Source organism: Zosterops lateralis (genome assembly GCF_965231275.1).
Source record: "Zosterops lateralis genome assembly, contig: HAP1_HAP1_SCAFFOLD_326, whole genome shotgun sequence".
NCBI lineage: Eukaryota > Metazoa > Chordata > Aves > Passeriformes > Zosteropidae > Zosterops > Zosterops lateralis.
The window spans coordinates 1-16,212 of NW_028154372.1; the positions used below are offsets into that span (position 1 = coordinate 1).

The window sequence follows — 16,212 nt, forward strand, 5'->3', positions numbered from 1 at the left end:
GGCAGAGTTTCCACAGCCCCTGAGGGATGAAGCCCAGGGCCCAAGGGGGCCCCAGCACTGACGGGACGGGCTCGGCCACAAGCACCTGGCACAGGCATTGCCCTCCTCGGCAGGGGAGAGCCCACCCAAACAGCCCCTGCCAAGGAAGCAGGGATCCATCTGCAGCCCACAGGGACACTGCAAGCACACACAGCAGCACCCTCAGCAGGAGCAAGTCCAGCCCTGCACGGACATGGATTCCTAGGGCTGCCAGAGCTCCCATTACACCAGGGACCCACCACACTGGAGCCCTTGACAACATTCAGCCTGGGGCTGCATCCACACCAGGCCTTTCCTCTGTTTTATTCAACCACTATTAGCAGATGCCAGGGATGGGTTTGAAATGCAGGAAGTTTTATTTGCTCCTCATTGTGATTGTAATTTACTGGGAAGGCCTTTGATGGGATTTGGGAATGCAAATTAATATTGTAAAAGGTGATACAGAGGCCAGTTCTCTTGTACCTCTGTGTCAAATGTCTGGCAAGGCCTGTGCTGAAGTGAACCCACAAGTGTGGGCAGCCCCAGGGAAAGGGGGAAAATTAGATTCCCAGCCTCTCCAAATCACTCTGAAGCAACCAGCACTGTTGGGAAAGATGGGACAGGAAGGACTTATGGATATGATTGTCTGGCAAGAAATACTGCAGATGAAAAACCTGTGAGTGCAATAGAAATGAAAGCCAGCTTTGACATGTAGGCATGGGAGGCAGGAAAACGGTGATTAGCTGGAGATGGGCTGAAGGGCAGAAACAAAAGGACTCAGGAATGCAGCCTTTCCACTTTGCAAGGGATCAGGGAAAAAGCAGATAAGAAAAGTAGTCTTTAGAGTTTAGAATATAAAATGACATGGTAATATAGTAGTTCTCATAGGCTGCATGCAAAGTTTGTAGGTTTTGGATCTTGCACCGGTTGGTCACTGTGAATTAGAATATTCAACACAAAAAGAGAGAGAATGGATTGTAACAAGGTGCCCTCTCTCTTGCTCTTGCTCTCTTGCTCTTTCCCCCCACGCTCTTGCCCCCTCTCTCTTATCCCTGCTGTCTTATCCCTTCCCCCACTCTTACCTCACTTCTACCCCTGAGCTCTCTTCTACCCTCTCTCTCCCCTCTCTCTCTCGGGGCTTCCCTCCAGCCCAGGCTGGTGGCTGAAGGCAAAGCCCTCTTTACCCACCACCCTTGTAATAAAGCCACGTGTTTCTAGAATATCTCAGCTCTGCAGAGTTCCTTGTCCCTGCCGTCCACGGATGTCACTACACAGCACGAGTGGTGTCTAAAAGCAAAACCCTATTGCAAGGGAGGGAAGGAAGGGCTTTGTAATCTCAGGAGTAATGTTACCCAGGACTAAAAAGCAGCTGTGACAATTCTGAGGATTAATAGGGAACTGCAGGACCTGGATTGAGGATTCTCTGCTCTAGCCAGAACATTGGATGACTTTTTAACCCCACACAGTCTCAATGTTATGGTTTGGACATGGGAAATGGAATAAAACTTGAGAAAATGAAAAAACCCAAAATGATTGATGCCCAAGCCATGGCTCCTCCAGACTCAGAAAAGGAACTGGAATTGTATGTGAGTGTTAAACAGGGCCAGGCCAAAGGAATTCTTGTGCTAAAATGTTTAACCCAGTGGCCAGAGTGGCCCCACTGTCTGCAGAATTGTGCAGCCACAGCTTGAACGGGACCTGAGGCCTGAAAACTGACAGCACAAGGATCTCCTGTTGTCCAAGTCTGGCATCAAGTTCAGGCTTTGAGAACCAAAAGAGCAGGGCTGGGTTATTCCAGCAGGAAACTTGTTCAGTGGCACAGGAGGATTTAGAAGTGAGGACAGGGGAAGGGTTTAACCCAGCCTCCTGTTGGAACAGCCTGCACAGGGGCTGGGGAGAAACCCATGACTGCACTGAGGTGACAGAGCTCCAGAGCCAGGCTGGGAGAGATTGATGAGACATTCCCTGGCCTCAGGGAGAAAAGGTGTTTCTGGATGGGGCTCCAAGGGCAGCAGAAGGGAAAAGAGTTACAAGACACGCTGTTATTTAGGAAAGGGAATCAGACAAAGCACAGGTTACCCCTCACATGGTCAGCTCAACCGGCAGAGCTGTGTGTGCCTGTGAGAGCCTGGGACTGAAATGCCCTGAGCAGGAAGGCTGAAATATCTCCTGCTGACACCATGTCACCCAACAGGGGGCCAAAAAGCAATTCTGACTTCTGCAGTAATCACTGGATCACTTAGAAAGGTAATTCTGAAACATAATAATAATTCCAAGAGAAAGGATTGTGGAAGCAATAAACTACAATAGGGGAACTCATTTTACAGAAAAGATCCTTCAGGGGGTTCTGGCAGCTTTAGGAACACAATGGGACCTCCACAACCCCTGGCACCCCCAGAGCTCAGGTCAGGTAGAAAGAATGAATGGGGAAATAAAGAAACACCTTTGGAAGCTGCTGACAGAAACCAAGATGCCACAGGTGGGGCTTTTGCCATTGGCTCTGGCAAGAATAAGAGCCAGATCCAGGAGAGATATTCAATTATCTCCCTTGGAATTGATCTTTGGAATTCCTTCCTCTGGAAATTCTCCACCTAGTGCAGGCTGGAGATAAGGGATGTGTATTTAAAGCAGCCTGTGGCCAGAATCCTGTCTCCTGTGAAATCTCTCCCACTGGAAGCTGGGCTGGCACAGACCCTGCCTTGGGCCTTTGCTGTTCACACCATCCAACCAGGACATGGGGCCCTGCCTGAGGAGTGGGAAGAAGCACCACTGGGGGCCAAGTGGCCCATCCCAAGTGTCCCTGAGCACAGAAACAGCCCCAGCACAGCTCAGCACGGGGGGACCCCTCACCCTGGGCTCAAGGGCTCGGAAGGCCCAAAGGAGATTTGGACTTCCCGGCTGCAGGAGGAGGATGGGAGGCCACGACTGACCCGCCCTGAAGGCACCGGAGCAGCAGCCAGGGCTCCACAGCGGGGGAAGCCCCTGTGCCTGCCCACAGATCCTCTGCTGGAATAGTCTGCCTGGGCACCTCCTGGGCCATCTCCAGACACTGGGGGCCCAGCCTTGCTGCCACTGCTTCAGCTTCAGGCCTTTCTGTGCCTGCACTCGCCACAGGGGCTGGGGAACACAACGGGACAATTCCACTCTGCCTCTCAGTCACACTCACACACGGGGCTGGATGGGATCACATTGCTCCAAAATATACCAAGTTCAAATTTAAAAAAAAATCTTATTTCTCTAGTCAGGCTTGGTCTGCCTTTGCCCTGGGAAAGGAATTTTAAATATTATCTTTTAATAAGATACATCTTATTATAAAACAGAGATGAGTTTAACATCTCAGCAGACTGGGAATAGCCCAAAAGACACCCACAAAGACAACGACCATCAACAAAACATCAACGACCATCAGCAAACAGCAACCAACATCTGCCCCAGACACTGCCCCGGAATAGCTGGAGACACCTGGTCTGGAAAAGGCTGATGAGGAAATCCAGGAGTGGGGACCTAATTAACATCAGAGGCAAAGAAATCCGGCTCCAATAGGAAACCAAATACTCAGAACTCAGCGACTTGGAAGCAATGAACATCAAACCAATGGATTTCTATGGGTTCAGACTGTAGAAAGTTTAGGAAAAATCCAGTAAAACTCATGTGTCATGGAATGATTTCCTCTGCACACCCTGGCTACGTGTGGATGAAATTATTTCTGTTGCACATCCTGGCCAAAATCAAGTAATGCCTTGACTCTCTAACACTAAAAATATTGTTGGACAAATTCTGGTTTTCTCACCGTTTCTGTGACAAGATTGCACCACCACAATAATTTCTCATGATAATCCTGCTTTTATATTGTCAGTTACATTTGGACCAGGGGTGAGAATCAATTCCTACTCCTAGGAGGAAAAGTAAATAAAACTTGATTACTTTGAAATGTTTTGGTCTATGTTTGTGTGAGGCTCTTAGTGATGGCAAAATTTCGGTTTGGGTTTTTCGATGTTCATCTTTAGGCTGCATTTTGCAAAACTGGAAGAGCTTTAAAGGTGACCCCTTTAAGGCACAAACAGTTAAAAGAATTAAACAGTTAAATTAACAGTTAAAACAAAAGCAGATTGTGGGGGGGGGGGCACATGTGAGTCATTCAGTGGCTGCTCTGGAAGAGAAGCTCCATTCCAGGCAGCCAGGAGAGGAGCTTTAGAAATGCAAATTAACACTGCTGGGGAAAAGTGGGGACAGTGCACCAGGCTCTTCTGGCCTGCGGGAGGAATTGGGCTGATTCCCTCTGCCCCTCAGCCCAAGCTCTGCCTGCTTGCACAGATGGAATTGGCACAGCCAAAGGCAGAGCCCACAGGGAGGAGATCTGACTCTGCAACACAAATTGCTTCAGCTGCAAAGGGAAACAGCCAGTGGAGAATGGTGTGAAAACTTCACTACAACAAGTGGGGGGAATCATCCCTCTCCCCACTCCAACATGTGCTGGCACTGTCTGTGTCACACAGGGAGCATCAGACCACTGGGCTGTTTGTGCTACCACAGGCTCAGAGAAATCACTTGGGAATCCAAGTCTGGGATGATTTAATTAGAGAAAAGAGATCAATTGATGCAGCCCTGGCTGGAGGGAGCCCCCAAAAATGGGGAAAAGATGAACGGCCACCACAACAAATCCTACAACACCCTGGACCAGCCCCTGGGAACCCAAACCAATTCACATCAGGAGCCAGAGAACACATTGATCATTCCAATGGCACAATTAGATTACAAGATGTCCACGAAATAATAACCAACCAGACAGATCCAGCTCCTCAGTCTGGCCCACCAATCCACCCAAACCAAGAACACAACATTTCACCACGGGCTGGGATCAGATTATCTGTGAGCAGAAGGAGGAGGACAGGGTGGAAAATTAAATGACTCAAGATGCTGTTGGCAAAGAGATGACAACAGAAAAGTGGGGAAACAGAAAACAAAGGAAATAAGAAAGCAGCTCATGTTCCGGTCCAAACGTGGAAAGGATGGGAATGGGACACGGTTTGGTGGCTCCCTGGCACAGCAGGGGTTAAACGAATGCTCTTTGTCCTCTGTTGTGCTACAGCAACTCTCATCTTTGGGCCCTGCACCACACCTTGCTGAGGGCAGCTCATTCACAGCTGAGCAAGGGGATGCAGGTGGCAGCCAGGCCTCCTGAGCCACACACGGCTACAAAAGGACAGGGAACGAGCTCACTGACAATAATCCCAAAACCAAAGAGGACCCAGCAAGAAAAAACAGAGTCAACGAGTGAATCTGCTTGGAGACAGGGCCGGGGACTGGGAGATAAGGGAGGAATGGGAGAATCCATCAGTTTCAGAAAATGTTCCTCATGGACACGGACTGTGCTCAGCCAAGGCCCTGCGAAATTCCTGAACACGGAGAAGAAGAACAAAGACTGAGCAGAGCCGTGAATATCGGATGTTCTACAAAAGGGGGGCGCATATTAACGAGGACATGCAGGAGGCGGATCGGGAAGTCGGAACTTTCCAAGGACCTTCGCCACGGGGCAAAGGGACAGGGAGATGCAGAAGGGAAAATCAGGAGAAAAAGGAGGCCGCGTCCTACAACAATTGGAGAGACCCCCCGGCAAAGGCCGCACGGCCTCTCCCTTTGTTCAGGAATAAAGTCACTTTTACAGGACTCCTCGGGCTCCTGTGGGGACACAAACCTCTAGCCACCTCTGGGAATTTTCCCGCACAGCCCCCCCCGGGGACAGGGCGGCCACCTCCGTCCTCCCCACAGGAACCGGGACGAGCCGGCGCTGCTCCGGCAGCGGCTCCTGCCGAGGCAGCGGCGGGAAGGAGAGCGCGGGCAGCCGCTCCCGCAGCGCCCTCAGGCCACGGGCAACACGGCGCCGACACGGCACAAGGAACCCGCCGGAGCCCCCTGCCGCCCCCTCCGCCCGCAGCCAGCCCCGAGCCCCGGCAGAACCGAGCGCGGCTCCCACCTGCGCTGGGGCCGCCTCCGAGCTCCGCCAGTGCCGCCTCACCGGGCTCCGGCCGCTGCCGCCGCTCCCGGGGCCGGTCCCGGTTTCCAGAGTCGCTCCGCGCTCCGGGGGCCGATCCGAGCATGGCGGAGTGGGCGGGCCGGGATCGTCCCTCAGCCCAGCTCTGACCAATCAGCGCGCGAGAAGGAGCCGCGGCGGGAGACGTCGGCCAATGGGAGAGAGGGGCGGGCTTGGCGCGCGGCACGGAACTGCCGCGATCCCGTCCTGTGATTATTCCATTGTTTCCCTAATTTGAAAAGTCGGATGTGAAACTGGGCTGGGATGGCCCTCCGGGCACAGCGCCGGGGTCTTTCCTCAGCCACCTTTCCCGAGAAACCGCTGGAGTTCGGGAAAACAGCCCGGGCCGTTCCGTGCAGAGCGCCAAGCCGCCCTTCCACCTGATGTCTCCCGCCTCTCCTCGTGTTCCACGCGCGGATTGCTCAGAACGCGGGTCGAGAAAGGATCCAGCTCCGTCCCACTCCGCATTCCGGAGCGTGTGCGGGCCCGGGAGCGGCGGCAGCGGCCGGAGCCCGGTGAGGCGGCACTGGCGGAGCTCGGAGGGGGGAGCAAGAAGCCACTTGTCCTAAGCAGGAAGGGGCCACTGGTGGGTGTGCAATGAATGAAGATGTGGAGAATGAGCCCCGCTCCAGTACTGGGAGGGTGAAGAAGCCCCTGAAATGCCAGAACGGATCAGAAGCTGAGAACATACAGAAGAAACCCCTACAGTTTCTGTGTGAGTGCAGGGCCCGCGCCGTGGCCTGTAGGGAGGGGACAGTGTCACCCCACAGGTGCACAGGGCTGGCAGGGCTGTGGCTGTTTCCAGGGCTCTGGAAGAGCCCTCCTGCTCTGCTGGGCCCCCGCAGGGGCCGGGACCGACACCCCCGGCTGCCCCCGGCGCTGGGCAGTTCTTCTGGCCCCGGCTGTGCCCTGGCCCTGGCTGTGCCCCTGTCCCTTGTTTCTCTTGCTGCCAGCTGAGTGAGGGGCACACAGAATGGGGGATCCCTCCTGTGTCCCCCGGGTGTTGGGTGGGGGGATGTGAGGGCTGGGCGTGCTCAGGACAGCCCCATCCTCACAGCCATGGACTCTTTACTGCTGCAGGTGAGAGGTTCAGATCCCATCCCAAGGTCACCCTGGTGCTGACTCTGCTCGTGATGCTGGTCCTGGCTTTGGTGCCGGCCTTGGCTGTGCTGTCAGGTAAGGGAGGAGCAGCTGCCTCAGCCCAGCCCCTCGGGGCACAGCAGGGTCCCTATTGCCTGTGGAGGGGAATCCTGGACCTTCTCCTCTTCCCTCTGCAGGGGGAAGACAAACAAACATTGCAGCTTTTCCTGGCACTCCGCTGGCCTGTCCTGATGACTGGGTCGGGTACCGCAGGATCTGCTACTTCCTCTCGAAGGATCAGCACACCTGGGATCAGGGTCAGGCTCGGTGCTCTGAGCTCGGGGCCTCCCTGGCCGTGCTCAGGGATGAGGAAATGGTGAGTGAGGGGCTGGGGGTGTGGGGTGTCCGAGGGGGGCCTGGGGGGCTCCTGGGCTGGGGGTGCAGATCTGACTGCTGGTCTCTTCACTTCCCAGGAGTTCCTGTCCCGCCCCAGCCGGAAGGTCAATCTCTGGCTGGGGCTGCGCAGACGGGGGCAGCAGCTTCAGTGGGAGGACGGCAGCAGCTTCAACTCCTCGTGAGTCCCAGGGAGCCGAGCAGGGCCTGGGGGATGTGGGCAGGGAATGGGGGCATGGGAGCACAATGTGTCCCCTGTGTTGCCAGCATTGTCTCTGCTCCTCCTTGCAGGGTTCCTGTCCTGGGCGATGCAGAGTGTGTTTTCCTGGCTGAGAATAAACTCAGGAGTGTGCCCTGCTCATACCTGATGCCCTATCTGTGCAGCAGAGCCCAAACTCGGCTGTAACAGGGGATGGACAAAGCACCTTCTCTGTGCTGGGCAGTCACAGCTTTGCCCTTTCCCAGACCCTGGGATGTCCTTCCTCAGGCACAGTGTCTGCCTTGCACTGACCCTCAGGGTCACCTCAGTGCCTGATCTCATGAACATCTCAGTATTTTGTCTCAGGGTCACCTCAGTGCCTGGTCTCCAGGAGATGAACGTGCAGGAAGATGAGGTGATGTGGAAGCTGAGGTGTGGCTGCCTGGGCTGGGGCTGGGGGTTTCTTTCTCCTGGAGCCACTCCAGTACTCATCCTGTTTCTCTTGCACTACACATTTATACACTAAGCCTGTATATATATGTAGATATAACACTGTGGAAACAGGTTTCATATACCTTCTTCTAACACTATTTATACACAGATATTTCATATCTATACTGGTATAACACTGTGAATACAGGCAACAAACAAGTGCAATGTACAAACAGGTACAAACATGTGAATGTGACTGTGGCTGGGGCAAGGTGCCAATAATGCCAATGTGTGATTTGACCCCACAGGCACCAATACCTTAAGGGTGTGACTCAATCCTTGTGGGTCCATTCCAATTCAGTGGAATTCCATTCCATCCCTTCTGTGGGATGTCTCTTCCTGACCCCCATCCGTTTTTAAGGTGCCACTGTTGCTGGTTTTGTATTGCTTATAATTTTGGGGTTTCTTATTAAATACTTGTCAAGCCCCCGGTGTCCCTGGTGTTCCCTCGGCGCCGGCAGCCCCGTCCCTTCCCCGCTCCCCCTGCCACGTTCCATCCCGGCTGGCGGAGCCTTGGAGCTGCCGCGGGGCTGCCTTCTTTTTTTTTTTTTTGCCTTTTTTGCCCAATTCTCACCATTTTTTCAAAAGTTTTGGGATTTTCATGGGGATTTTTTTGGAAATTTTGGGATTTTTGGGATTTGGGATCTCTCTCCATCCCCCTCACGACACTGTCACTGTGGATCCCTATAAAATTTGGGATTTTTATGGGATCTTTACGGGATTTTTGCCATTTTTGCCCCATTTTCCCCAGAATTTTGGGCATTTTTTGGGAATTTGGGATTTTTGGGACTGACCAAAGACCAGCATGTGCTCCCTGATGACGTTGGCACTATGGAAGGCCCCAAACTCCCCAAAATTTGTGATGTTTAGGGCATTTTTATGGGATTTTCACCATTTTTGCCGCATTTTTTCCATTTTTAGGAAAATTTCGGGATTTTTTGGGATTTTTTTTGGAATTTGGGGATTTTTGGGATTTGGGGTCTCTCCACATCCCCCTCACTACAGCACCACCACAAATCCCTATAAAACTTGGGATTTTTATGGGATTTTCACCGTTTTTTCCATAATTTTGATATTTTTGCAGGGATTTCTTTAGGAATTTCGGGATTTTTGGGGGGAAACTGTGGGTTTTTTGGGATTTGGGGTCTCTCCACATCCCCCTTGCAACAGCGCCACAATAAATTCCTATAAAATTTGGGATTTTTATAGGATTTTTATGGGATTTTCGCCATTTTTGCCCCATTTTCACCGTTTTTGCGGGGATTTTTTTAGGAATTTCGGGATTTTTTTGGGATTTTGGGATTTGGGGTCTCACCAAAGACCAGCATGTGCTCTCCGATGACGTTGGCACTGTGAAAGGCCCTTTCCTGGGGTCCAGGCTGGGCCCCCCAGGCCCTGAATTCCCCGCGGGCCCTCAGGGGGCTCCAGTGCCGCCGCTTCAGGTGGAAAACGTCAGATGAGTTCACTCGGACACTGAAACTGGGACACAAAAATAGCCAAAATCAGAACAAATTTACACCAGGAAATGAAAAAAAAAAAAAAAAAAAGAATTTTTTACGAAAAACTTGAAGGAACGGGAAAAACAATTGAAAAAATAGAAAAAAAGAAAAACCGAGAAAAAATGGGGGGAAAAAGAAAAATGCCAATTCCTACAAATGCTCTCTCAGCCTGGCAGTGAGCAAAGCAAAATCAAAAGGCAAAAAGCAGAGGAGGTGCACATCCCCCAGCCCAGTCCACCCGCATGCGCATGCTGCCACACCCTTCCCAGCGCTCCCGGTGCGCCCGTCCAGCCCGGAGCAGCCAGCGAGGGCTTCAGCTGGGACGGCAGAGAGGCGCTGCTGGGAGCGACCCGCCTCACTGGGCTGGGCTTTGTTCTTCCCCGCCTCACGAAAAAAGATTTCTGGAGTTTTCTGCCAGAAATCTCCCCCCTCCTCCACTCAGCCCAAGGGCCTTGGGGCTTTTCCCTTTTTTTTTGGCGAAATCAAAGCCATGCGCTGATGCTCCTAATTAGGGCCGGGAGAACTGAGGGCTTTCCTCGGAGGCGGTGGCAGCGAACACGCAGGGCTGGGAAAGGCGGGCCGGGAGGTGCGGAGAACTTTGTTTGTGTTTCCAGCTCAATCCCGACTCGGGCCCGGGCCCGTCCCAGGGCGGTTCCTCATCTGCGGCTTTCCCTCACACAGCCCGGGGGCGGGGCCTGAGAGCGCGGGGCGGGTGTGGGCCGTGTGCACAGCCCGGGCCTCGCTCGCCGCCATTGGCTGATTGTGCCGTCACTGTTGTCTTTTAACCCCAGAAAATCTTTTGTGTTCAATTCTGTCTTCTGGGGGTATGGGGAGACAGATGTAGTGCTAAGGGCAATCCTGCCCCTATATATTGCAGCTGTGTTAATTACTGAAGAGTGAGAACAGCCTTGCCCTCACAGCTATGGGTGTGATACAAAAGTGAGTTAGTTGGTAGAGAGTCAGTTGGCATCTGCTGGCCGTGCTGTGAGGAGGAAGGGACAGGAGGCTGGGCAAGGGACAGATAAGGTGAGCCACTGCATGAGGGACAGACAGGGTTCAGTGGCTTTTCTAGGGACAGGAAGCAGTGAGCTGGAACTGCCAAAGAAAGAGAGAAGAAGGAGAGAAAGAGCCTGAGCTGTGTGGAGCTGCCTGGAGGATTGCTACATAGAAAAGGTATGAAGAACTTCTAGATAACAAGGTGCTGATACTTGAAGGCCTCTGAAGTTTTTTTGAAGCACTCTGAGTTCATGGCCGTCTCAACTCCAACATGGGGGCATCAATAAATACTGGATAGTCTTGGAGGTGTTTTCCAACCTCAGGGATTCCATGACTTTGATTTCCTATTGCCCAAGAGTGTCTACCACAGCCAAATGGTGATGATCTGGGGCAAAGACCAAGATTTTGGAGATTGCGGTGGAAACCCCTCCAAAAATGGTACTTCCCTCCCATCTAAGCATGTGGATGCTCATCTGGCCCAGACAGGGAAATCCTTTTCTTTTGGCCTTCATTTGCTTTTCATTTCTCTTCATTTAAAATATCCAACACTGTGGTAAAAATAAAGACATGGAACTAAGACATGGTTGGGATGACAGGGGACATGGAGAGTGACATGGGGACACATGGATATTTGGGGGGTACATGGTCATTCATGGGGACACGGGGGGAACACGGGTACAGATGAGGACGTGGGGGACAATGACAGGGATGGGAATGTGGTGGGGAGACAGCCACGGGTGAGGACAGGGTGGGACACGGCCAGTGACATGTGGGGCCATGGCCATGGCCGGTGCCATGGGGGGAACTTTTAGGGGCTGTGGGGGATGCTGGGTTTGAGGGAGCTGAGGGTTCCTGGGAAGGACATGGGGCTTGCTGAGGGCTTTGGAGACCCCAGGCCCAGCGGCTCTGGCTGTGCTGGGAGACCCTGGGGGAGTTCTGGGGCAGCTGCTCCCCGAGACCAGGGCAAACTTCAAAGCTTTATTGGGAACACTGGGAGCAGCCGGGCGGGGACACAGGGACAGCTCTGGGCACGGGCAGGGGGGACACACGAGGCCCCCAAAATCATCTCGGGGACGGAGCGGGGGGTCCCGGCCGGGCCCGAGGCCACGGGGAGGGGCTGCGGCCGCCGGCGGCTCAGGAGCTCTGTGGGCAGAGAAAAGGGGGTGACACCGGGCTGGGGGGCCCCGGGGGGGCACACACGCTCTGGGGGAGGGGGGACACGACCCCCGGGACCCCCCCTGACCTTCTTGCACAGGCAGAGGCCCAGCCCCAGCGCCAGGAACACCGAGCCCAACACCAAGCCCCCGATCCCCATCAGCATCTTGCTGCGGGCGGCGTCCGGCGGCATCTCTGGGGGGACAGAGGGGTCGGGACCCCCCAAAACCTCTCACAGACACCCCAAGCCCCTCCAAACTCCCTCTCAGTCTCCCCCAGCACATCCAGGAGCCCTCGAAACCTCCTCCCGATCCCTGCCCGCCCTCCCCACCGCCCACCAAAGCCCCTCCTGGCCCCTCTCACCAGCCCACAGCCCCCTCCCGCTCGCCCCCCACCACCCCACGACCCCCCCAAACCTTCTCCCAGTCTCTTCCCAGCCCCTCCACGACTCCTCCACACCCCTCCCAGTCTCTTCCCAGCACAACCGACCTCAGCCCCAGCCCCGCTTGCCCCTCCCCCAGCTCCTCCCAGCCCCTCCAGCCTCACTCCAATCCCTCCCACTTCCACCCGCCGCCCCCAAACTCCCTCCCGGCGCCCACCAGCACCCCCGGGACCCCACACCCCCCTCCCCAGCATCCTCCCGACTCCTGCTCAGCCCTTCCACAGCCCCCAGCCCCTCTCCCAGGTTCAACCAGGATCTCTCCAGTTCCCTCCCACTCGCTCCCAGCACACGCCGGTGCCTCTGCCAGCCCGGCCAGTGGCTCCCCCGTACCCCAGTGGCGCCTCAGGGGCTGCTCCAGGCTGACGTGCTCCACCTGGCACGTGTAGCTGAGCCCGCGCCGGGGCGGCCTTTCCAGCAGCACCAGGAGCTGGTGGCTCCAGTCCCCGTTGGGGACCACGTCGGTGGCCACCACCTGGCCCGACAGCTCCTGCTGGCCCTCGAACCACCTCACCTGGATGTGGGCGGGGTAGAAATCCATCACGGAGCACAGCAGGCCTCTGGCACTGCCGGCCTGCGAGCTGGAGGGCAGCAGCGAGATGGAAACGCTGGGGGGCACTGGGAGAGAGCGGGGACACACTGGGATCAGCTGGGGGCCACTGGGAGAGAGACGGGAGGGGCGCTGTGGGCTTGGGAGGGACTGGGAATGGACTAGGAGAGACTGGGATGGACTGGGAAAGACTCAGATTGACTGGGAATTGACTGGGAGTGACTGGGAACGGACTGGGAATGGACTGGGAGGGACTGGGATAAGGTAGGATGGATTGGGAATGGACTGGAGGAGTCTGGGCATGGACTTGGACGGACTGAGATGGACTGGGATAATCTCGGGGGTCCCGGTGAGGGACAGGAGGCCCCGGGGATGGGCCCAAGGAGGGCTGAGGGCTCTGGGGTGATTCCCAAGGAGCGTTTGAGGCGCTCCGGGGTCACTGCCAGGGCAGGGCCCGAGGGGACACGCTCTGCCCCACGCTCACCTTTGCGCTCCACGCCGAACGGGGTAACAGTCTTGTACCAGACCCGGCAGAACCAGTCAACCTGAGTCCGCCTTTTCTCCATGTAATTTGGGTCGCTGTTAAAGTGCTGGGCACATTTCTCCCCCCGCGGCGTGTACTCCACGTAGTGCCCCACGTCACTGTCGAATATCAGGTACACCTCCCGGTTGTAGATGAGCCTCTTTACGAGCTTCATCTTCTCCGTGCCGTTAATGAAGTAACACTCGGACGTTCCCATGTTCTGGAACACCCCTGAGTGTGCAGGACACAGCTCAGGGGTGCCTCCCCAGCACCCCCAGAGCTCCGGGGGCCACCCCGGATCCCCACTCCGCACCCCCTGTGCCCCACGGCCGTCACGGGACCCTCCTGCCCGCGCTGCCGCTTCCTCTGTAACACCCTTCCCCCATTTCCCCTTTCACATCCCCTCCCCTCCCACCTCCAGCCACACCCGAATTCACTTTTGGGGTCCCATTCTTTCTTTCCCACCCTTTTCACGCAATCCTCCCAATCCCCACCCCCCTCCCGCTCAGTTTTGGGGTCCCACCCTCCCCCTTTGCCCCCTTCTCTCCCCCTGCCCCACCGCCTCCCGCCCTCCTGCTCACCCGAGAGCTCCGCGCCCGCAGCCGGGACCGCTCCCAGCACCACCAGTGCCCCCAGTACGGCCCCAGCTGCCGCCCCTCGCCCCATGGCCAGCGCCAGGCAGCGACCACCAGCCCCAAACAGCCGCTCGGAACTGGGGGCAACAGCGCGGAGCAGCGCGGGCTCATTAGCCACGCGCTCTCTGATTGGTCGGGCGTGGTTTCTGGACGCCGTTTCATTGGCTGGGCTTGTTTCTGGGTGAGTCGCGATTGGCTGGAGGTGTTCATTGCACTTTGCGATTGGCGGGTCTGTTTTGGACCATTTTTCAAAAGCTCTACCCAGCAACTGGTGAGTCACAAGCAGTACGCACTCTGATTGGCTGGAATTTCTCCAGGCTCTGGTTTTTTCGGGCTCTTGCCGGCAAGTCCCGACCCGCAGCGACGCCGCGCTCCCATTGGCTGAGCGCTTTTTGGGGCGCTGCTCCCCCACTCCCGCTCCCCCCAGTTCCCGCCGCTTTTCTGGCACCGGCACCGGCCCTTCCCAATTTCCCGGGATCCCGAGGAGCCATGGATGGAGCGCGGAGCCTCCCCTGGCTGCTGCTGCTGCTGCTGCTGGCCCTGACCCTGCCCGGAATTTGGGGGGTCCAAGGTGGGGTTTGGGGGGTCCTGGAGCCGCGGGGTTGGGATTTGGGGTTCCCTGGAGCTTTGGGAGTGTGGGGATGGAGGGGGTTATGGGGGTCCAACCCTGGGATTGGAGATTTTTGGGATTTGAGGGGACTTTAGGGAAGAACGTTGACCCATGGGGTTTTTTTGTACGGGGTTTTCTTTACTTTTCCGAGATTTTGGGGGTTGGAAGTGGCCGAATTCTGGATTTCCCAAACTGACACACCCAGAATTGGACACAGCACTCCAGGTTCACTCTCACCAGTGCCTGTGGGTTTCTTAATCTTTTTTCCTTGTTAGAGCCGGGGTTTAATTGAACCAGAGAGGTTGTTTTGTGTTTGGACTCAGATGTTCATTAATTCCTACCTTTGTTACAGTGTCACAAGCTGTGAATTCTGGCTAACAAAGTGAAAAATGGCTCCATCTCTAACTCTTTCCAAGGTCTTTTAAAAACAAATTCTCCAACCATGAAATGACACCTAATTTTTTTTACTTTTAACCCAATAACCAACAACCTGTGGTCTACAATACTGATTTTTCTACATAATTAAAAGATGCCACCCAAACCCAGGAATATGAAGGAAGAAGAAGGTCAAAACAAAGACTGAGCCTACACCTTAAAACCTCCATTTTTAAAATATATATTGGTATATTCTAAAAGTATAAACTCTAATTTTTCCACCGTGTGAGACCACACACCTCCATTCAAACTGCACACCCACACTCCCAGTGCCATCCCATAATTTGGGAAGCCTTTTCCACGGCCTCAGGTCAAATGCAGAGTTTTCCTGGGGGGTCAGTGCCTGTCAGCACAGAAAGTCTGAAATTCTCATTCTCCAGGGCTCCAAGCAGTGCCGAGCCCAGGGGCAGAATGAGCTCCCTGCTCCTGCTGGCCACACCACTCCTGATCCAGGCCAGCAGCCCTTGGCCTTCTCGGCCCCCAGGGCACACTGCTGGCTCGTGTCCAGCTGCTGTCCCCAGTGTCCCCAGGTCCCTTTGTGCCCGGCCACTGTCCAGCCACACCGTGCCCAGCCCGTGGCGCTGCAGGGGTTAATGTGGCCAAAGGGCAGGACTGGGCACTTGGACTTGTTAAACCTCATCCTGTTGGGCTGTGCCCGTCCATCCAACCCTTCCTGCTCTGCTCCTCCTCCTCCTCCTCCTCCCCTTTGTGCCCCTTTTCCCGCGGGACTCGCAGGATCCTCCTCATGGGATTTCCATCCCCAGTGGGTGGATGGGGCTGGTGGGTTCCTCACCTTCCCCCGGCATCTTTTGAGCCCAAAGATTTGGACATCTCTAGTGAGGGCTACCTAGATAAATAAAAAGAGACTGGCCAAAGAAACGCAGATCCGATCAATATGATTAACACTGCGCAACTCCTTTATTTCAAGAGAAATGGCGTCTTTTATACATTTCTATATAGTTTACAGTTCGGATAGCTCAGCCATTGGCACACAGCAAGGGAAAGAATGAAAACATACATTATTTAACTTACAGTTAAGGTGGCTACACATGTGCCTACTAACTACTTTACTCAGTGACCTTCAAATCCCCATTATCTTTCCCAAACACTTTAATATCTATTTCTAGCTGTGCCACACACCTGGAGGAATTTTAACT

At 54.9% G+C, this 16,212-nt stretch overlaps 2 protein-coding genes across 2 annotated transcripts; one reads left to right on the plus strand and one right to left on the minus strand.

The window, feature by feature from the left end:
* The first annotated feature begins 5,847 nt into the window (after positions 1-5,847).
* On the plus strand, positions 5,848-8,104 carry LOC310923792 (C-type lectin domain family 2 member B-like). The gene is made up of 5 exons (XM_083885728.1): positions 5,848-6,764; positions 7,130-7,225; positions 7,327-7,505; positions 7,603-7,703; positions 7,814-8,104. Exons 1-5 carry the CDS (start codon positions 6,647-6,649, stop codon positions 7,926-7,928), a joined length of 609 nt encoding a protein of 202 aa, XP_083741854.1. The 5' UTR covers positions 5,848-6,646; the 3' UTR covers positions 7,929-8,104.
* Positions 8,105-9,675: 1,571 nt separating this feature from the next.
* Positions 9,676-15,861, minus strand: LOC310923793 (class II histocompatibility antigen, B-L beta chain-like; the record flags this gene model as incomplete). The annotated part of the gene is made up of 5 exons (XM_083885729.1): positions 9,676-9,692; positions 12,636-12,920; positions 13,337-13,606; positions 13,957-14,187; positions 15,849-15,861. 5 exons carry the CDS (start codon positions 15,859-15,861, stop codon positions 9,676-9,678), a joined length of 816 nt encoding a protein of 271 aa, XP_083741855.1.
* Between the last annotated feature and the right edge of the window lie 351 nt (positions 15,862-16,212).